This window comes from Podarcis melisellensis, assembly GCF_964234715.1.
Source record: "Podarcis melisellensis genome assembly, chromosome: 6".
NCBI classification, from domain to species: Eukaryota; Metazoa; Chordata; class Lepidosauria; order Squamata; family Lacertidae; genus Podarcis; species Podarcis melisellensis.
In genome coordinates this window covers 32019756-32042276 of record NC_138538.1, presented here as the reverse complement: position 1 = coordinate 32042276, position 22521 = coordinate 32019756, and the positions used below count along the sequence as shown (strand labels likewise).

The window sequence follows — 22521 nt, the reverse complement described above, 5'->3', positions numbered from 1 at the left end:
TGCTTATTTCCATTTAAGTCCTGAACTCATACAAACCCACTGAGTGATTTAACACAGCATCCATGTGTTCCCATATAAATTTGTGACTCGTATATAGGTAATGGATTTCTCTGACGAGTTTCAGTATTGAAACATTTGCTTCTTTATGCATGATCAGCATAATAAAAGCAGTTCAAAGGAAATGATTTCTAGCTTCCAAGGAGGAAATGCAGAGAGGAAATAAACATGCCTAAAAAAACACATGGATGCTGCAGCTGTTGGCCGGAGAAATACAAATATCAAACTGAGTTTCAAGAGACTGGAGAACATCGGTAGAATGAGTGGAGAGAAAATTATTGTTTCGCAATTGATGAAGTCCCTCTTCCTAATGACATTTTGGATGCAAGGCCAGGGGGTGGGATGGGAAGGAGAGCATTCTCCAAAAAAGTGTAACAGGAATGAGGAGAAGAAACTAAATTAGTGACCACATCTGATACCAACAGTCATGTATCCTGAATAGTAAACAATAAACAGAACAAACTATTTTCAAGGAACCTGAAATCTGGTTTAAGTTTGCACACATCATTCAGGGAGTTCAAAACAAGCACAAGAAACACAACATTAGAATTTGAAGTCTGCTTTGTGATAGAAGACATTCCTATGGTATGCAGCAGGCAACCAGGTATTTCTTCTTGGGCAGAGATTACACTCCAGACTGTTGAAACACAAGTAGTTTTCTCTATATTGCTACTGATTGGAGAGTCAGAAAAAGGCTCCGTCAAGCCATGTGTCAAGGAGGAGATGAGCCATTTCCACATGCCAACACAAGAAAATGACACTAGCAGTCTGTGATCTTAGGAAGCTGTGACGCATACATGGCCAGTGTGTGATGGAGGAACTGGTATTGTTCACTGGTTTGTATCATTCCACCCCTGCAATACAAAAAAAAACCTATTGAGTTGTGCACTCACCGGGAGCTACAATGATTCAATTCTGTGAAACAACTAGCATCTTGGGAGAGCAGAACACGGCTTGCAAACAATTCAGGTGAAGCTGCCTATTGTTCAAGAAAGTGAAGCAAGCCTTCTAGTGCATCTTCTGTATGTACTAAAGATAACAAAAGGAGTGGTGGTGGTAAAAACAATGCTCCTAGGGGCCTCACTGCAAGTGTTGTCCAGGGACAGTGGCCCAGGCTAGGGGAAGGAGGGAGGGAGGGACACAGTGAAGCAAGGAAGCATCCACAGTAGGACCATGGAGGAATGCTAGGGAAAAACTTAACACTAGCAGCTGCTATTGAAAAATTGTTGAGGGGTGGGTTAAAGAAGGAAACAGGAAACTGACTCAGACTGCTCCATCTAACTCAGTACTGTATTGTCTACACTCACTGGTAGTAGCCCTCAAGGGTCTTGGACATGTCTTTTCCAACTCAAATGGAGATTCTGGGGAGTGAATCTGGGAGCTTCTGCAAGCAAAGCAGATGCTGTTCTTCATGGTGGAGCTGAAGAGTGCTGTTGCAGAGAGACTGCCATCTCGATCTTTGTCATTTTTCCTGATAGCACATGTGCTACATTTTGGTCAAATCTGCTACTGTGCAATCTCCTTATACATACATGGTAAAACGTTGAAGAAATGAGTCCAATGATGTATATTTGACCTTACAGTGTGTCCCAAGCCTACAATGGTTGAAGGCTGTTGAACAAGAGCACATTGTTTCCCTGTAGTGCTGGCCAGGCCAGGCCTACTGGACTCCACACACACATCCCTGCATGGACTGAGATATACACTCTAGAGCACATCAACAACTCCCTGGTGTCAGCATGCTGTGTAGGCCATGGATGGAGGGAACCTGTGGTCCTCCAGATGCTGCTGAACTACAACTCCCATCATCCCTGAACAATAGCCATGCTGTCTGGGGCTGCTGAGAACTGGATTCTAACAACATCTGGAGGACTACACATTCCCCCACGTGTTGTAAAAGAGATCAGTAGCACTGAGCAAGTATTTCAGGGGAAATTGCCCTCCATTACTGGAAGTTGGTGAAGACAATCTTGTTTATAAAGTCGTTTGCTTCACTCGATGACTGCTAACAGGATTTTATTGGTGTGATTTCCTACTGCTTTTGAAAGTTTTTGTTAACGTTTCTATGCTGTTTTAGAGCATTATTGTAATTAAATTTTATGATTAACTCTGTTAAGAGTCTGCTGGTCCGGACAGGATACTATGAAACAAAATATTGATGATCTCAACAGGCAACTTTTATAAGCTTTCAAGGAACTCCAGAGTTCCCTAAAACAGTTTGAAAACCACCCAGCTAATCAAAAAGCAGCTCAACTAAGCAGAGAGAGAGAGAAAGTTTATTTTTATGCTGTATCCCAGAATGCTCAGGAGTAGCGCCTCAGGAGTAGGACTTTGGGGCACATTTACCACATTTTGAAGCAATGCACATTACCATCTGAAGAGGCCTTCGACCTGGTGCCCTCCAGATCCACTGGATTGCTACTCTCACTTTAGATTGAGCCAGTGGGGTGGAAAAAGCACACGTGTGTAATAGGGTCAAACTGCTCAGTCCCAGTTAATAAGCTTGTGGCGCTGTTCTCAGACCAACGGCAGTTTCCTAACTGCTTTACAGGGCATCACCACATACAATGCATTGCGCTAGGTTTCCCCCCGGCCCTGTACAGGAATTTTACACATAATGAGAAAGCTCAGAAGATTGTCAGCACACACCTGTCTATGCGCAGCTGGCAGACTATCCCCAAAATATCCACCTCTCCTTTATTCTTCAGTTGCTGGCATCCAATCTGCGTTGCAATAAAACAGCCTGTCCGACCAATTCCTGCACTGAACAAAACACCAAGATAATGTCAGATTGCAGTGGCCCCTGAGGCTTTGAGGGGGATGAGGAAGGTTCTGGATGTCAGGAGAAAGGGGCAGACACATTCACACACAAGCAGTGAATGTGAATGCTTTCTGTCTCTCACAATCACAGATCAAGTAGTCTGAGGACCATACATTTTACTTGTTTTACCAGAACCTGCAAATACATGACAGGAGAAAAGTGTGGTGTAGTGGTTAGAGCGTTGGACTAGGATTTGGGAGACTAGGAGTCTAGTCCCCAGTCAGCCATGAAGCTCACTGGGTGACCTTGGGCCAGTCACTGTCTCTCAGCCTAACCTACCTCACAGGGTTGTTGTGAGGATAAAATGGGGAGAGGAGGACCATATACACCACCTTGAGCTCCTTGGAGGGGAAGGTGGTATATAAATGTAAATAAAACAGAAGGTCCATAGGTACTGAGGTTTCAGTCTGGGGAGGTCTTTGTTCAGGCCAAGGCCGCTGAACTCCTTACACTGCTGCAGGGTTATAAGGAAAGCTTCTCACCTGCAGTGCACAACAACAGGTCCTCTGCTCTCTGTGGCCTGTAGAATTTTCTCTACCTCCAAAACCAAGTGCAAGAAGGTCTTGGCTGATTCTGGGGTCTTCTGGTCTGGCCAGGATGAGAAAACAATATGCTTCACCGTGCGACATTCATCGTTGAGCTGAGAATCATTATGAAACAGAAAGCATATAATTATTCCCTCTATTTCTGATGTTCAGATTGTGAGTGCCATTGCTGTTGCTATCATTATTATTATTATTATTTTGATGTATTTTTTTTAAAAAATATGCTTTTATACATTTCACGAATTTTACAATCATTTTAACATTTCACAACTTGACTCCTTTTCCCCTCTTTCTGTGGTTCCTTAAACTTATTATTAATATCTTCTGTATATCCAAATTAACTTAATTTCCTCATTTATTCATCTGCTTTAAATATATACTCTTATGAAACTGCAGGTTATTACAATAATCCTGCCAATGTTCTTATCTGTTTACAATTTATCGGATAAATTTTATCCCACCCTTCACACAAGGTCCCAGGGAGAGTTAAAACCAATCTTAAATGCAATATTAATAACAATTTAAAACAAATATAAGGGTGGGTCCTAATATATGGCTGCATACATACTACACATAGAAAGCACACACAGACCTCAAATCCTGGGAAATGTAGTTTACCTGCCATGGAGTTACAATTCCCACCACCCTTAACAAACTATAGTTTCCTGGATTGTTTCTAGGTGCACGCGGAAGATGTGCTTCAAATGTATAGTGCGTATGTTATGCAGCCCCAAATCTTGGGCAACAAAGGCCAGGCGTCCAAAAGCACTGTCCTCACACAAGGAGGAGGTATCAGGAGAGCAGAAGTAAAGTGGTACCACGGGTTAAGTACTTAATTCGTTCCGGAGGTCCGTTCTTAACCTGAAACTGTTCTTAACCTGAAGCACCACTTTAGCTAATGGGGCCTCCTGCTGCCGCCGCAGCCAGATTTCTGTTCTTATCCTGAAGCAAAGTTCTTAATCTGAAGCACTATTTCTGGATTAGTGGAGTGTGTAACCTGAAGCATATGTAACCTGAAGCGTATGTAACCCGAGGTATCACTGTACAAAAAATATTTGGGGGGGAAGCACTAAGGTGGGATGGGACCCAAAAACAGTCCAGTAAGGCCTGGACTTGTTCAGTAGCCACAGACTGCAGACTGACTTGTGGGTTTCTAGAAAAAAAGGTGGGAAATGAAACGGAATGGAGTATCATTGAGGAGGGTGTGTGTGCAAAAGGGTGCTTCCGAATTGCAGTTTATTATATTATGCTGCTGCTCTCGCTCATAAGTTTTTCACCCTCAAAATGCCAGCCTACACTTTTTATTTATTTTTATTTGTAAAATTGCCTGCATACAGCTGTGGCAACTGCTGGCGTGTGAGGCCTTTAGCACATTTTTTGAGCAGGGGGTTTGTCACATGTGTGATGGCATTTCCATGAGTGGCCTCTATTGCCACACTCCTACTCCCGCTCGCTTCTCACATGAGCAGGTTTGAGCAATAATAAAAATAAATGTTTGAAGCTGCTTAGTGCCCTGTATGAGGCTTGGAAGCATGCCTATCTTTCTGTAAATTAAGATAATCCCTCTCTCCTCACTTCAGTAACATTCCCACCATACATTTTAAACACTCTTATGCCACCTTATTTTTCCTCACTTCCCTCTCAAAGAATCCTGGGAGCTGCAGTTCGTTAAGGGTGGTGGGAACTGTATCTTCATGAGAGGAAAACTACAATTCCCAGGATTCTCTAGGGGGAGCCATGACTGTTAAAGCAGTACAGATTTGCTTTCAGATGTGTTGAGGTGGACCAGGGACTCAGCTACATTAGTAAAGAAACAATTTGAATGTGCTATAAACATGCAACCAGAGATGGTGCCAGAGAGCAGGAAATTTTTATACATGTTTTTCCATAGGGTTTTTTTGTTTTTTTTTTTTTGTTACAATGATGTAATTTCTGACTTGTTTATAGTATTTTTTCCTGTGTGTAGAGCCACTCCATCTTAAAATACCCTTTGGATCATGTTGTTGTGACAACAGAAGGGAATCAAATCAATCTGTTGTTTCTTCTATGCTGTTTCCTATAGCAGAAGGAAGCCCCGCTGCGGATGGGTGGGTGGGTGGAACACACGAGGAAGAGGCAAATGTATCTGCGCAGCAGGAAAAACCCCTTGGCACCTCTTGTTGCTTTTTCCAAACCTCTCCGATAACGCAAATAAGCTTCCTTCTGCTGCAGGAGATTCTTGGAGAAGTTTGCATAAAGAAAAAACAGTGAGAAAAACTACAGGAGACTGATTTGATTCCCTTCTCCTCTGCCAGCAACACTCTTGGGTCTCAGGGTGCTTTGGATATGAAGTTTCGCCATCAGTTGGAGAAGGCTGAGAGAGAGGAATCATATTAACTTGCCAAAAGATTGGCACGTGCACACACCCACTCAGAGCACTAAATATATTTTCATTATCATGGATATTGCGCCATTCTGTTCTGTCAAATTTTGGGGGGGAAACCTTTTTTTAAGGACAAGGAAACTGCAGTTTAATTGTAAACTAACTAGGGACAGAGGGAGGAGTGACTGAGGGTGGGGCAAAAAAACCCCCACCCCCCCATACCCAGGCTACCTTCTGCCAAACTCCACCTGCTGGTGTGGTTGGTGAATAGAAGAACAGGAGTGTGTTCACGAGCTACTTGGTTCTGAATGACCTGTTTGCAAATTAACATTCCCTTCTGGACCTTAAGTCAGGTGGGAAAGCGCCCACTTGCAAGCAAACTCTTGGACTGCCAGACGGTCCACTTTGGCCTGTGAGGCTACTCCCCTCCCCCAAACCATGCCTATTTGTCAATCAGCTGGTGTCATGGGCTGACATCAGCTGATGAGCTTGGGCAGGGTTCAATCCTGCTGGGTGCATTCCCTGCGAGATGTCAAAGGTCAGGGGAAAGAGGTGTATCTTCAGCATGCAACAGACACTCCGTAATGAAGCTGCTAGGTGCACTTCAGTGGAGAGCTACCATATTTTTTCTGTGTATAACACGCCCCTGTGTATAAGATGTCTCCTATTTTGGGGGACTCCAAATTAAGCAAATGGGGGGGAGATTGCCCAGAGTTGCTGAGCTTTTTGGGGGGAGGATTGACCACAGTTGTTGAGCTTTTTCTAGGGGAGATTGCCAAAAATCGTTCACCTGCCGGACCTACACTGGCACTCGCACACGTCGCAAAAGCCACCTATCGTCTGGCAGAAGCTGCCAATCGCCCACACAATTGCCACAAATAACACGTCCAATAGGGACGCGGGTGGCGCTGTGGTCTAAACCAGAGAGCCTAGGGCTTGCTGATCGGAAGGTCGGCAGTTCGAATCCCCACGATGGGGTGAGCTCCCGTTGCTCTATCCCAGCTCCTGCCCACCTAGCAGTTTGAAACCCCGTCAAAGTGCAAGTAGATAAATAGGTACCGCTCCGGCAATATGGTAAACGGTGTTCCCGTGTGCTGCTCTGGTTCACCAGAAGCGGCTTAGTCATGCTGGCCACATGACCTGGAAGCTGTTTGTGGACAAACACCAGCTCCCTCAGCCAGTAAAGCGAGATGAGCGCTGCAACCCCAGAGTCATCCGCGACTGGACCTAATGGTCAGGGGTACCTTTACCTTTAACATGCTCAATAGCTGCTGACCATCTCCGACTTGTGGCAGAAACCAATCCCACATCCCCGCTATGCACTATCCGTGTATAAGACGACCCCCAATTTTTAACATAATTTTTAAATAAAAACACTTTGTCTTATACACGGAAAAGTATGGTAATTCCACAACTGAGGTGCTGCCACAGAGAAGGCCCTCTCCCAGGCCACCCCTCCAAACTTCTCACTTCACATGAGCAGCAATGATTGCACAGTAAACCTTTGCCAGGAAGCACCACTGTCCCTGTTTGTGTCCTCCTGGCCTACCTGTAGGCCAAAGTCGCGGATGGTGTATTCTTCACATTCACAAATGCCTTGCATGCAGATGGTGAAGGGCCCATACGTTGCCTCCGTTTCAGGCCAGTAACAGACACATTTCTGAAACCAGAAAGACGAGGATCCCCATGAGGAGAAGTGGCAACGTAAGTCAACATAAGCGAGTGACTCAGAATATTAGCATCATATAAAAAAGCAGAACCATTCAACCACCGGCTCCAGTCACACCAGAGCCACCTACGCAATCCAGACCACAGTATACCAGGATCAAAGAGTTGTGTACAGCGGCAAGGGGCCTACAGACCAAACAGGTACTCAGAAAGCCCCGACATTCTTTATAGGCTGCTCCAGAAGCTGCCTTATGGGAGAAAATCAACCAAGAGGGATATCAGTGTTTAGATGAGGTAGCTTAGCCATTTACACTGCCTCCCCACTGTACTGAAGATATTTGTGCCAGCCAACGGAGCCTCCAGATATAATAATGCTGCAATCCTGACCTTTTTTTTTAGCCGAAACTCGCTGGAACTCAGTTCTGGGAGGTGGGCGCCATAGCCATTATAAGAGAACAAGTGAGTTCCGGCACCTCTTTCCCTACAAAAATAGCACTGCTGCAATCCTATACACACTTACAGGGAAGCAAAAGACCCACTGAATACAGTACTGTGGTTCTTACTTCTGAGTAAACACTTCCCCTCTCTTTGAATGAGCATGCATAATATTACACAGCTATGATCTTTTAAGGAATGGGGTGTAAACAACTCATCAGCAAGGTCCTGCTATGCTGCACTGAAGTCTTGGGATGCATTTTAGAAGAGTGAGTGTCACTGGGGGCCAAATTAATCCCCTTCCCCCCTGAAGCAGAGAGCTGGTCCATGGTTGGAAATGTCAGCATTCTGGTTGCCCAATTTCCCCCTGCATTTATGACCCAAAATACACAGTTATAGAAACTTGGGTGAGCATTCTTTGTTAAACTGATGGTTTGCTAATCATCTCTAGGAGGTTCTGTTGTTTTTTCCTCAGCGAAAACCAAATTCTGCTCCTGAAAGTGGGAAGCACTTACCAATGCTGTGGGTTTTTTTTTTACCACTAATGCTAAAGGATGCGCTCTCAGCATGAATAAAAGTACCGTATTTTTTGCACCATAACACTTACTTTTTTCCTCCTAGAAAGTAAGGGGAAATGTCTGTGCGTGTTATGGAGCGAATGCCTGCGGGTGGTGGTGGGATCTGCTGCAGTTGTGAGCAGAGGATCCATGGTTCCCCTTCCTTCCCTCCTCCATGGTTACAAAGCGTGGATCCACATGGATCCACAGGATTTTTGCATTGGGCTGCTCCAAACTCACTGTCAGATCACATGTCTGTGGCCACAGCATGAACCACAAAAATCATATATCCACTATTTCGTTTAGAATATTTTTTTTATTGTTTTCCTACTCTAAAAACTACGTGCGTGTTATGGTCTGGTGCGTGTTATAGAGCGAAAAATACGGTATCTATTGTCCATCTCTGTTTGATGAAATGTTTACAAATTTAAGCTTGCTCACTGTTTTTCTCTTAGTGTCTGGAAAGTCCCCTCACCTCCAGGGAATTTGTTAATGCTCACTCACAGCAGATGGAGAGAAGTCCACAGGCCCAATACATTTTGCTGCCTGAGATAAAGACAGTGCTTTTAAAAAAAGAAAAGAAATAAAAAAGGTGCTGGTACTCACCATGAAGTTGTTATAGTAAGTGCCACACTTTTAACTTTTAAAATTTTATTTTAAGTTGCTAGTACTGGGTAGGTACCCTTTTCTGGGTACCCAGGGGAAAAAAAGCACTGGGTAAAGGACACAATGGTGTTCTCTCCATTACATATATAAAAGCCAACCAGACTGGCACTTGAATCACCAATGCATTCACCAATGAATCGTACTTCAGTATTGGCAATGGAGTAGCATTCTCCACTGCACTTGAGGGCAGCAGACTAGCTTAGTGGATTCAGGACACAATCTGTTTGCTCCACACACACACACACACACACACACACACACACAGCATCTGCCATGTGAGGCAGCTACCTCACTCTGCCTAATGGTAGGGCCGGCGCTGCTCAAGGCCCACACCAATCATACCTCTTTTGCTTCCTTGAGTTTGGTGAGCATAACGATGAGAGGAGCTCCTTCCTGCCACACCATTGTCCAGAAGTCATTGACTGTATTAAGCATGGGCCCCTGGGTGGCAATATAGGCCTTCTCCTGCCCAGCATAACCCTAGAAGGTGAGACAGAAATATCAACAAGTGAGACACATCCCAACAGTCATCTTCAGATTTCTCACACCTCAATGACCCTCTGGCTCACCCCGATGTAGTTTGCATTAATGTAGCTCTCATCTTCTTGGCTCAGCACTCTCTTGAGGCACACACGACTCTGGGGATCTAAAGGGACAGTTTGGTTACAGCGGACTTGGTGCCCGAACACAAAGACCATGCACACAGCATCATCTAATTATAATATCCTAACCCGCGGGTGGAAAACCTGCTGGCCTCCAAATGTTGTTGGATTTCAACTCCCATCAGCCCCAGTCTGAATAGCCAACAGTCAGGGATGATGGGAGCCATAGTCCAAGAGAAGGAGGAGGAGTTTGGATTTGATATCCCGCTTTATCACTACCCTAAGGAGTCTCAAAGCAGCTAACAATCTCCTTTTACCTTCCTGCCTCACAACAAACACTCTGTGAGGTGAGTGAAGCTGAAAGACTTCACAGAAGTGCAACTAGTCCAAGGTCACCCAGTAGCTGCATGTGGAGAAGCAGGGATGCGAACCCGGTTCACCAGATTATGAGTCCACCATTCTTAACCACTACACCATATTGGCTCTCGAGCTTATGGATTCCCACCCTTGTCACAAGAAGTCAGAAAGCTGGCCAGATCCTCCTTCAGAGAGATGCTCCCCCCACCTTCCAGCACATTTGACTCAGTCGTTGCTACCTCATTGTTCTTCTGTCCTTGCTCAGACTCATTATTTACAATGAATTTGCCTTTTCAACAGTCATGTCAGAAGTGATGTATGTCACTACAGCAGCTGGAACACAGAGCAGTCATTTTATTTCTGCTCACACAGGTGGAGTTTTCATCCCACCACAATGGCAAGTCTATCTGGGATATGAAATGGCCTTGAGTTGTTTTCCACTCAAACACCCGTCACCATCTTACGCAAACAAGGTGGCATCTACAAGAGGTTCCCCTATGTCTCTGGCCTTTAGAAACTTTTCCACTCCGACTCATCACAACTTCTAAAGCCACAAGGTATTGTTATGATTATGTAAGGCATCCTGCACATCTCAGCAGGGATTGAAATTATGTCTGCTAAAGCCAAAGGGTGGAACTTTTACAGAAGAGGCAGGGAAGCTTTTCATTTCTTTTCTGTTGAGGACTGCATTCCCACGTGGTAGTGGGGAGCTACCTTCCCAACACAAGTATCCCCACAGCTTATCTGGGCAGGGCTGGAGTGGTGCAGCAAGCAAGGACATAGGACACGCCATATGGCACACAGCTCCATCATCCAGCAAAGAGGAATGAACAGAGCTCTCTGGAGGAACAGCCAGGAGTGCTGCAGCTGTGACTGAGCTGTTATTTTCAGAAGCTAAGGAGCCTGATCATGAAAAACAAAATCCAACCATTTGCTCTGTAGGTGCACAACAGAGCTATGTGTGCCTCTTTTATACTCACTGATACAGTCACAACTGACCTAGAGTCATGCCACCTCTCAGTGTGCATGTAAGAGGGGAGAGCTACACATAGGCCTCAAGGGCCTTGTCTAGCGATGGGACTAAAAATAGGGCCATGCTAGTGTTTCAAAGTCTACAGCAAGAATGCAAGGTCACACCCCCCACTGTACATTTAAAGTGCATTGTATTCCCTCAAAGGATCCTGGGAACTGTACTCTATCCCTCACAAAACTACAGTTTCAGGCAGTTCTCAGGATTTTTGGGCCGGTGGTGGGGACACACAATGCGCTTTAAATGTGCTTTAACTATATAGTGTGAATGTGACCTGACACTGGTCAAAGAACACAAATGAGAATAGATGGGTCCATTGGTCTGCCTTCCTTTGCCATCTTTCCACATTCCTTGTTCACAAGAGGCAAACATACTTGGTAGGATGGATTTATATCTGTCTTTTGCTGCTCGTCTGGGGATGTCCAGCTCTTCTGCACTGGCAAAGTTGGAGGGGATTTTCTGTAAAGGAGGAAAGAAGGAATTGCTGAAATATTCCCCTCTCTGAAACATAAAACACCCAAAGTGTTGGAAAGAGGGAATCTAAATGCATATATGTTTTTGCTTCCCAACACATACTCTGAATTGTTCCCCTTTTAACCTGCTGCCAACCGAAAGGGACTGTTATGGAGATCTCTCACCTGCCTAAAGAAGCCCAGTTCTTTATAAAGGGTAGTGGTGTTATTATTCATCTTATAAAACCCAGGAAAAAAGGGAGGGACTTCCTGCTCTGTTAAGATGCTAAACACAAAATGCTTATTGCCAATGCATGAAAATAGTTCTTGGAGATGTTCTTGGACTACAGTTCTCATAATCCATCACCATTGGCCATACTGGGTGGGGGACATGGGAGTTGGGAGTCTACCAGCATCTGCAGAAACACAGGTTCCCCTTTCTTGCAGTAGAACAGTTTTCTAATGGGAACACATAAGAAGAAGGAGCTGGATCAGACCAGTGACCCATCTAGTCCAGCATCCTGTTCCCACCACCTAGAAGAAGCCCAGCATCAGGACCTGAGCACTCTCCCCAGCTGTGATTACCATCAACTGGCATTCAGAGGCACACTGCCTCCCACATTGGGTAGAACATAGGAATCATGGCTAGTTGCCATTGAGAGCCTTATTCATCGTGAATTTGTTTAATCTTTTAAAGCCATCAAAGGTGGTGGTCACCATTGCTCACTCTATCATTTAACAATGTGCTATGTGAAGAATTAGTTTATTTTGTCTGTCTTGAATCTTACAACATTCAGCTTCATTGGATGCCCATGAGATCTAGCATTAAGACAGTGAGATCCTCATGATCTAGTACTATAACTAAGAGAGGGCGAGAGGGAGAAAAAATAAATACTTTATCAACTTTCAGCAAACCAAACCATGCATAATTTTATGCAATTTTATCAGGTTGCCTCTCACACCTTTCCTCTAAACTAAAAATAAACACCCCAATTCTGGAACCTTCACTTGAGAATTCTGGTTGCTCTCCTCTGACTCTCTCCCAGTTCTACAATATGCAGCACTCTAGATTGCAGGATGCTGTGCAATTGGAGGAGCTTAGCTTGGAATGAAATCAGGATGAGGCAGTTCTGAGTGTCTCACCGCAAACTCCTCTTGAAGCTCCTCTAGGCTCCAGTTCTGCTGCTGGAGCATCCTCTGAGTAAGAACATGGCTGGTGGTGTTCAGGAGCTTCACTGTGACATCCCTTGGGGTGGAGACGGATGAAATGGGTTCTGTGTTGCTCAGGGAACTCATGTCCAGCACCAGCGACACGTTGGAGCCCCTTCTGAAAGGGAGAGAAACCCGAATGTGCAAATTATAAGCCTAGAGATAGCCATCTATAGAATAGGGTGGAAGAGTTGTATGAAAGGGGTAAAATGTGCTGCTGCAAGCTAGTGAAAAGATGCACAATAGTAACTGGGATCAAAGGCAATTTTAACCCTGCATAAATCTTATAGAACAATGCAAGTAAATTTCATTTACTTGCCAAGTGTATATTGACAATGCTTCCCTCTCCATCTTCTGAGTGTAAATTGTTTTAAATTCTAATATTATATTTTTACATTTTTGTAACCTACCCAAGGACCTTATGCCCAAGGGAGGCCAACAAATCTAAATAATAAATACCCTAGACTCTAGCTGCAGCATCACACAGCCGCTCCAGACAGAGAGAAACTAGAATGGAAGCCAGAGATTGAGGATTTAACTATTATACGCTGAATATGTAGCATACAGTACCAAAGCAATATTGTCACTACACAATTATTGGGACCCCAGCTCATGAGTGTCACACATTAGCAAGCCACAGAGTTCCTATGTTGGCCCAGTTTCAGGCTGATATTGCAATCATATATTTAAAATAATCCTCAAATTGGTTCTAATGATTATGGGAGTCCATTCCTTCTTCCAGAACAGAAATGTTCCAGACTAAGCACAAACAGGGCAAGAGGAATTCTGCAAATGATTGTGTGAAAGGAATTTTAAAACACCCATACCAATGTTATACCCTTCTCTGTGTCTTCCCTCTAAGGGAGGTCTAGAGAGTGGCAGGACAAAAAAAGGCCTTTTCTGCGGTGGCTCCCTGCTTATAAAATGCTCTCCTAAAGGAAACACACCTGACGTGATCATTCTGTATTTAGGCATCAGGAAAAAACATTTTTATTTACCCAGGCCTTCAGCCCTTAATTTGATGGAAATCATGTATGTTTGTGGCCTCTTTTGGTGTTCAATGAGGTGGGTTAGAATTGCTTTACTATATAATAAAAATGTAAGAATGTCGTCATCCTGCAGTTCACTTATCCACAGACAGGTGGTGCTGTGAAATACAGTGTAATGAGAGGCAGTGAAAAGGTGGCCTAGGCAAGCTGCAAAGGGTCAGCTGGAACAAGCTTTAGCAGCCCCGCAGCAGCTCCACTGGCTCCTCCGCCTACCTGCCCTGGGGCCTCTGCTCCTGGATCTAGACCCCCAGACTGACTGGTGCCACTAATGGCCACCTTGGGGATCTGTTGCTTTTGTGCCGCTGCCAATTAGGGTGAAAAAATAGCCTAATGCAAGAAGGAGGAAGGTGGTCAGAAGCCAGGGTCTGCCAGTCTGGTAATCTGCTTCTGCCAATGCCACCACTTATGATAAAGGGCCAGCCTGGCTAGGAGGGGCAGTGGCAGATCCCCAGACCAGCCACCGCTTCTGGCCTCTTTCCTGTAGTGCTCATCTGGCTGGGACATCTCTTCATCCAACTTGGCTGCAGCAGTGGCATGAGGTGGAAAGCGAAAGGTCCGGGGGGCAGGATGCAGTGTCACGTGAGGGGTCAGGAGGAGTGTGGGTTTGGAAAAGGGTGGGTTAGTGGGAAGAGTGGTAGGTTGACATGTTGCTGAGTAAAATGAGTAGAGGTGCAGCCACTAATTTAGGGCGTTTGTTTCAAGTCACAGGTCCAAGAGATGTCCCTTCACCCCACCCATCCTTCCGCTTCCCCCCAGGAAAACCCACTGGAACAAAACTGGAACAAACATCAATCAGGTTTTTGTACGGATTGACCTTTGTTCTGATTCAGCAGTAAACAGCAGGTTTTCCTAGGGGTGGGGGTGGGGAAAAGCTACCCTCTGAGACCCAAGACTTGAAATCACAGGACCAATGGATAGGCCCTTATATATATTTATGGATGAGCCTTTTGGGGTTTTCCTTGCAGTCTTATAATAGGCTTTAATATGTCTTGGTAGTCCTGTTCTTCCATTGAAAGTCACTTTGAGACACCACCTTGTAAAAAGTGGTAAATAACTATAATAAACAATAATTATAATACTATGCATAGTCAGAGTCTTATTTCTAAAAGTTCCAGGCACCGGTCCTGAGTACAGCTGAATGCCGCTGGAAGCAGCCTGGTTCATATAAAGCTGTCCATGGAAGTATCTTGCTCCTCACTAGGATGCTGAGTCCCCTTTTCTCCCAAAGCACCCCTTTTCATCTGTTAAGTGGCTTTCTAGAACAGCGGTCAGCAAACTTTTCCAGCAGGGGGATGGTCCACTGTCCCTCAGACCTTGTGGGGGGCCGGGCTATATTTTGGAAAAAAAATATGAACAAATTCCTATGCCCCACAAATAACCCAGAGATGCATTTTAAATAAAAGGACACATTCTACTCATGTAAAAACACGCTGATTCCCAGACCGTCCGTGGGCCGGATTTAGAAGGCGATTGGGCCGGATCCAGCCCCCAGGCCTTAGTTTGCCTACCCATGTTCTAGAACAACGACTTGTACATAAACTCTCAGCCCCTGGTATCTGCAAAACACAGAGCACTCTCAACTCACCTATCCTGCAGACGCACATGTTTCTTGACTTCCTGACACTTCTCCATTCCTGCACTCTTTTGCTCACGTAGCAGGCTCAAACGATCGACTTTAGGGCATGCTGAACAGGAGAGGACCATGCTGTGCCGGCAAAGGATTCTCTAGACCGAGGTATGAGAGGCCGGCCACCCGAGGAACCCTGAGACCAGGTGCCATGCGGGTCAGCCAGCCCATGGGGCTGGAGGAACACCTAGAAACCACAAAAAGCAAGCGGTTCATTGAAGAGAGCTCCGTCAACTTCCTGTATGTCACTCACGCCCCTGTTAGGAAGGAAGAGGCTGCAACAAAAAGCCCCATGTACACCTAACAGAGCTTCACTCAGAGAATGTCTAGACCAGGGTTTCCCAAGGGTCTCCAGCTATTTTTGGACTACAACTCCCATCATCCTTAGCTAGCAGGACCAGTGGTCAGACATGATGGGAACTGTAGTCCGAAAAATAGCCGGAGACCCAAGTTTGGGAAACCCTCATGTAGAACATGGCTGTCTTTGGAACATGCCACTTCCTGCAGGTGGCATGTCCCAGTCTAGAAGGAATCTCTGTCTGTAAGGTCTGGAACAGGATTACCGCTTACATCAACACACATGCACATTCACCAAATTAGAACCTGTGGACAGTGAACCTGCAGAGCCAGAGGAGGGACATGTTTTTCCTATGGTAGTCCAGCTTAGGAAAGAGAAAGACACAAACAGCAGAGCTATGGGCAACCAAGTTCACATAAACCAATTGGGAAGTCACAGGCCCCTTAAATGAAATGGGCATTCTTGCACATGGCACTCCTGTTCAGCCCCAGCGTCTGGGCTTTATTTCCACTCCCCTCCGTCTCCACAACACACACTTAGCAGGCACAGAGGTTTTCTCCCATGCCCACCCTGTTCCGACACTCCCGGTTGGATAGTCACTCACCCACTGCTGTCGGCAAACCCATCTCTCCTGCTGTGTATAACCAGCCACCCGGTGAAATAAATAAATAAAAAGCGAGCGCAGGAAATTCCTTATCACTATGCTGGTGGTTGCTCTGGCACTTCCCCCTCTTGCTCCACCCTTGCAGCCACCCACACACATGTGCCGGCCACAAACTTCACAGCTCCATCCGCTGCACAACCCCCCGGGGAGCTCTCACAAGGCAGTGCAGAGACTCAGATCCTTTCTGAGCATTCGGCCCCAAGGATTGCTATTCTTTAGCTACCCAACAGAAAACAGCAGATCTCTGGTTGCAGATAACACAGATGCAGAATGTCTCCTTGAATCAAGGGTGGGAATTTGGCCCTCAGATGGGGCAATCTTCTGAAGGCCACAGTCCAGCGATAGGCAAAAGCTAGCAAAGCAACAGTTCCACTGATTGTGCCACACTGATGACAAATCTAGATTTTAGCAATCCATTTCAGAGGAGCAATTTGTAAAGGGCTTGCCCACATTTGAGCATTATTTAGCTGTTCATCCACTCCACCACCACCACCCCAATCAAATTAGACAAGAGTAATCCATACCCTTCTCCATTTCAATATGGAGAAGCAACTTTGGTCTTTCCTGTGCATCCCCGTAGGCATGGCCTTTGTCTTCTAATTGGTCAATTCAGCTATGTCAGTTAGGTACTGACAGGGCATGTGTGCAGGTAGCTGTGCACACACCTTGGGTTGTTTGTTTGTTTGTTTGTTTAATGTCCCTACCCAAGAAGTGTTCAAATGCACACAGTCAAGCAATTGTAAATTAGCTCGTGCAAGTTTTGATTTTGTGCAAATCTGAGGGATCAAAAGGAATGTTAGACCGAGCTCCTGATTACTATTAGCATATGCCCTTATTAGCATGTGCAGAAGTACATAAATATTTGTGTGCAGACCTAGAACAGGGAAAGGTAGTGGAGGGCAGAAAAGTTGTGAGAAAAGTTGTGATTGAGGTGAGGGTCCATCAGACACACTCCATCAGTCATCCACTGATATGGACAGGAAATACTGAAATGCCTGTGAAAAATGGGTGGTCACTTGCATGTCTGTTTTGCACACAGAAAAAACAGATCTGAATAATCTGAAATATTAAACCCCTACCTGGAAGCATCCTTAATCTGCTACAGCAGGGTTCTTGAACACAATAGGTCACTGAAGCAAAATAAAAAGATTCTTGTTGAAATAAATCCCCTAGTCCAGCATCCTATTCAGTCTACTACTTCCTTTTTACCAATCCCCTCTTTTTTCTTTTTTGAAGTCAATTTTGACCCTGCTGGATTTCCTTGGCAATTAGACATTCACATACAGATTTAATTCAATAGTGCTAGACTCATTGTTCCCAATTGTGTCAACAACATTTACAGATCGCACCAGGTCCTGGGCACCACTCGTAATATTAAGTCCTGGTTCGCCACTCCTCTGGTTGCTTCCATGACCAATTGTTCCAGGGCACGGTCACTTAGAATATCTGGAAATTTCATGTCTTTGTTGTGACTGGACCAATCTTTGTGAAGAACCCATTACTGCAACATTTTTTCTTATGAGTCCTTCTTTGCTCTCATCCTTCATCTCAAAATCTCCTTGAATGTTTTGATCTGGGGGACGATAGCATGTCCTCCATCTTATTCTTGGGGCTTGGTATCACCAACCCACAATGATTTTGTGGAGGATTCTGCTCCTTTTGCGATTTCTTGCTTGCTGGTCTCAATGCCCTCTTTGACCTTCTACCACACTAATGGAATCCTGGCAAATTTATTCATCCTGAGTACAGGAAAAAAACAAACAAAAAGCCAGAAAGGAGTAGATCAATCCATCTCTCTGAATGTTAGATACATTGTTGGCCTGAGATACCTATGACTAACTGCCCAATCCTATGCATGTTTACTTATTCCACTGAGGTCTGTAGTATTTATTCTCAGGTAAGTATGTGTACCCACTCCTATATACTCTGCATGCAGTGCATTCCCACCACTGAATACATATGATGTTAGCCACATCATCAACCCTGTTGTTTTTCACGGAATACTACATTTTGATGTAGTTTGGGGAAAAACATTTTCGATCTGTATTGAGAAATTTTTTGACCTGGCTGTGTTTTACGCAGCTTGAGTTGGGAATTCTTCTTGAATGCTGTTGATACATTGGGCAATAAAGCTTTATTTAAGAACTTAAAGAATTAGGAAAGGGTGGGGGGTAGCAATAATAAACAGACAAAAACTGTGCATTGAAACAGAAGTATTTAAGCTGGTGAAGACAATGGAAGTTTGCACAGCATTACACAGCAACATGATTGGGCAACACAATGTCAGTTGAAACACACTGCAGTTGAGATCTCATACAGATAACCAAAATGAGGAGGACTCTTTCCATTGTAGCCAGAAAATTGCTGAGTTCTGAACAAGCTGCAGGCAAGAAAATGGAAAGGATGTGGGCAGCAGTGTGGACAAAATATGTTCAGCTGACAAACATGGCAGAAAAGTAATCAGAGTTACTATTAGGGTATTGAGGAAGAAACCCAAATTCATATCTGCTGGATGATGCTACAAAGAACCTTATCTTCACATCCAATATTAATGTTGGTTACCCTGTTTCAGAAGGTATAAGAAAAGCAGAATAGAGTCTGTAAGCAGAAAAGGGTCTGTCAAGTGTGCACCCAGGTGTGCAGTTTGTTTCCCCCAAAGAAACCAAGAGCGGTGAGCCAAGAACTAATCTTGGTTACAGCTCCCAGTTTGTCTGGAGTGAAACAAACCAGAGTTTGGACCTAATGCTACCATTCCCAGCACCCTGAGCAAACTACAGTTCCCTGGATTCTTTCGGAAAAGTCATATGCACTGAATGTGCTTTACATTTATGGCACAGATCTACCCACAGATTGAAAGTGGCAGGGATAACCCAGAACAGGGAAGGAAGAGCTTGAGATTAGACATGCAGCTTTCAAGGCCTCCAGCCCAAACTCACCCACCACAACAGCAAGGGAAGAATGGTTTTGAACTCTTCCATTTTATACTGTGGCTTCAGAGTGGCTCCCACAGATGGCGTGGTGGGGCAGAGCAACACTCCTAAGTCCTGACACTGGCATCACTACAGCTTAGCTAGAAGGCACCTAGAGTAAGGTTACCTACTGTCCCCGGACAAATTCCATCCCCGGAATGTCCCCAGATTTGCAAATCTGTCCCCGGAAAACATGGCAGTGGCAGCCTCAGCAGCCCGGAGCCAGCCTGGTAGCATAGTTGGCTCTGGCTGGCTTCAGGAGCTGCTCACTGCCGCGACGCCCACCATTTTTCCTCACTGGAAGTCCCCATATGATGTCTATTGTGCACAACACATCATATGGAGACTTCCGGAGAGGAAAAATGGCGGGCGCCACAGCAGCGGGCAACGAGCAGCTCCTGAAGCCAGCCAGAGCCAACTGCACTACCAGGCTGGCTCTGGGCTGCTGAGGCTGCCGCTGCCACTGCCAAAGGGGAACCGGGGTACAGATCTCCTGCCCCCTTGGGAGTCGAGGCCAGCAGTTGCCCAGTTTTTTAAAAAACCTGTGGATTTATGTTTCACAGGGTGTGAAAGAATGGCTCTGCACCTTTATGCATGTGTGCTTGGGCCCAGGGTCTTTTGCCTCACCATCCCCACTACTGACTCCCTGTTGCTACTCAGCTTCAAAAATAAAAAAAACAGTGTCCCCGGATTCATTGAAAAAAATCTAGAAACCATGACTTAGAGGAGGCAGGGAGAGGAGAAGATGCCAGTAACATGGGAGCTGCATAGACACACTGGTGGGAGGGCCAGATTGGCTCTGCCTGGCACCTGCACAGACCTCGCCAACACCCTATCCAACATGGGGCCATCTAGGTAAACCGCAGTAATGATGGTGGATTACTACTCCTGCCATCCTTGCCCATTGACCAAGCTGGCAGGGGCTGATGGAAGCTTCATCCAAACAGGGAGAGGGGGTTCAATACTGAACTGCCTGGAGTCATAACTTACAATTTCCTAGCTTTTTTTTATTATTGTTTTTACAGGGCAGGGGAGAAGATATATGACTGAATTTATTACAAGTACCCTAACATCCCCCCCAGTTGTTGCTTCTTTCATGCTCGAGTCTCTCATATTTAGTATAAAAAGAAAGAGCCACACTCAGGCAGCATGCATATATGTGTGTGTGTGTGTGTGTGTGTGTGTGTGTACACACACACCATTTAAAAACAACTCTCTTCTGCAAATGCAAACGTTCCGATGCAGAAATCCATCGGAATATTTGCATTTAGCTAATAACAATCAGCAGAATTACCAAATAAGTAATGCATAGATTTTCGTTAACATGTGCAGCCATATAATTCATTGCATTTTTATTTATTTTTTAAAAAAGACCTGTCTGACCTTCCTTTGAGTTTGGGGTGAAATCATCAATAACAGGAAGCGAAATTGACAGGGTGGTTTGACAGAAAGAGGCAAAGAGAGCGGAGGAGGTGGAAGAGGAAGTGGTTAAAAAACGGCTCAGTTCTTTCTTAGATGCTGGGACCCTCTGTGAAATGAAACCGCCAGTAGGCTCTCATCTGCCTTGGGATCATTTCAGAGTTTAATCAGCTAGATTACCAGCTTGCTATTCAGGCTTTATTAGGAAGAGAAGATGCACACCACAAATCAAAGAAAATGTGAAAATCCTTTCCACTTCCAATTTGCCTTCAGCCTTCACCCAACCCTAATATTAAGTCCTACAGCCAAACTGCCTATTTATCTTTATTGACTTATTAAATGCATAGGTCACTTTCTTTGTCAAGCCAAAGTGACTTACAATATTTTAAGCAAACGGACAAACACATACATACATTAAAACCAGAATTAAAAAAGCAACCCTAAAGGCTCACAACATCCCACCCAGGCAAAAAGGCCATAACTAATCAAAAGTAACAGTTCTGATGAAAAAAATGTTTTCTCCTGGCAACCTAAGCTTTATGTCTAGTTTGGCCTTCAGATCTTCTGCATTTGGAAACAGATGGGGTGGAAACGGGAGACTAGAGTTCCTGAAAATATCCCCACAGGTCCAAGATTAACTGCCCTGGATTTGCAACGGGGCCACATCTTCCTCCCTCTGGAGACTGTGGCAAGATGTAGCAAGCAGTCCCACTGTTTTCCCTCTGTGGCTGCTGACTGTTAGAATTGCTCAGCTGCCCCCTCCCATCCAATGCCTTCTGCTGCTGCAAGTTCCTCCTCTGCTCCCCTCTGGCTGCCAGCTAACAGCATAATTGCCAGAGGCCCTGGCCCAGCCTGAGCAGAATTCTAATGAAGCGCAATGCATACAATCAGGCCGTCATTAGACATTAATCATGTGATGATCTCTCCCTTGCTTTTTTATTATTAATAGAAACAGCAGCCGTGGTGAGGGGGGTGGGGGAGAACAATCCAAACTGGTGCCACGGTACACAGGGAGTTACAGCATCTTTTGCCCTGCACCCTTTTCTGGCTGAAAATCACCCTTCTGAAGCTGCTATTTGTCTCCAAAGGTCTCATTAGAGAAACTTGTACCTTTTGGGATGGGGGATGGGAAACAGCACCTTGGGGAGGTGGGAGTTTTCAGCTGAGAAGTGGTGTGGAGAGAAAGGCTGAAACCTCACCTGCCGGCCCCCCTCCACCCCACAGTCCCAGGTTTTCCTCTGCACTGCTACTTCCAAAACCTGTAAGGAATATGGAGAGCAATACAAGAAGGCATAGGGACGTGGGTGGCGCTGTGGGTTAAACCACAGAGCCTAAGACTTGCTGATCAGAAGGTTGGTGGTTCGAATCCCCGCGATGGGGTGAGCTCCCATTGCTCGGTCCCTGCTCCTGTCAACCTAGCAGTTCGAAAGCACGTCAAAGTGCAAGTAGATAAATAGGTACCGCTCCAGCAGGAAGGTAAACGGCATTTCCGTGCGCTGCTCTGGTTCGCCAGAAGCGGCTTAGTCATGCTGGCCACACGACCTGGAAGCTGTACGCCAGCTCCCTTGGCCAATAAAGTGAAATGAGCGCCACAACCCCAGAGTCGGTCACAACTGGATCTAATGGTCAGGGGTCCCTTTACATTTACCTTACAAGAAGGCATATACTTTCTTTTTAAAAAAATTCCTTCTTCTATTCTTTTTTTTTTAACAAATCTTTTAAATTAAGTTTTAC

At 45.2% G+C, this 22521-nt stretch overlaps 1 protein-coding gene across 4 annotated transcripts; it reads right to left on the bottom strand.

Moving 5' to 3' along the window:
• Positions 1 to 522: 522 nt before the first annotated feature.
• On the bottom strand, positions 523 to 16481 carry PTPN7 (protein tyrosine phosphatase non-receptor type 7). Of its 4 annotated transcripts, none has more exons than XM_081914456.1 (10): positions 16340 to 16481; positions 15396 to 15624; positions 12696 to 12879; positions 11475 to 11559; positions 9681 to 9757; positions 9454 to 9591; positions 7335 to 7445; positions 3361 to 3518; positions 2707 to 2820; positions 523 to 911 (listed from the first exon to the last, which is right to left on the bottom strand). In XM_081914456.1, the coding sequence occupies exons 2-10, from the start codon at positions 15512 to 15514 to the stop codon at positions 818 to 820; spliced, it is 1080 nt and encodes a 359-aa protein (XP_081770582.1). In that variant the 5' UTR covers positions 15515 to 15624; positions 16340 to 16481; the 3' UTR covers positions 523 to 817. The 4 variants fall into 4 exon arrangements, with proteins under 4 accessions (XP_081770582.1, XP_081770585.1, XP_081770583.1 ...); XM_081914459.1 differs by having other exon boundaries at positions 2707 to 2815; XM_081914457.1 differs by lacking the exon at positions 16340 to 16481 and adding an exon at positions 16305 to 16323.
• Positions 16482 to 22521: the final 6040 nt, after the last annotated feature.

Excerpts from the sequence above, each read along its gene's own strand:
- PTPN7 (XM_081914456.1), bottom strand. The coding sequence starts at position 15,514 with ATGGTCCTCTCCTGTTCAGCATGCCCTAAAGTCGATCGTTTGAGCCTG. Across the intron at positions 9,758-11,474 it reads ATATAAATCCATCCTACCAA|ATCCCCAGAGTCGTGTGTGC; the intron begins GTATGTTTGCCT and ends CTGTCCCTTTAG. Across the intron at positions 2,821-3,360 it reads CCTGTTGTTGTGCACTGCAG|TGCAGGAATTGGTCGGACAG; the intron begins GTGAGAAGCTTT and ends TGTTTTGTTCAG.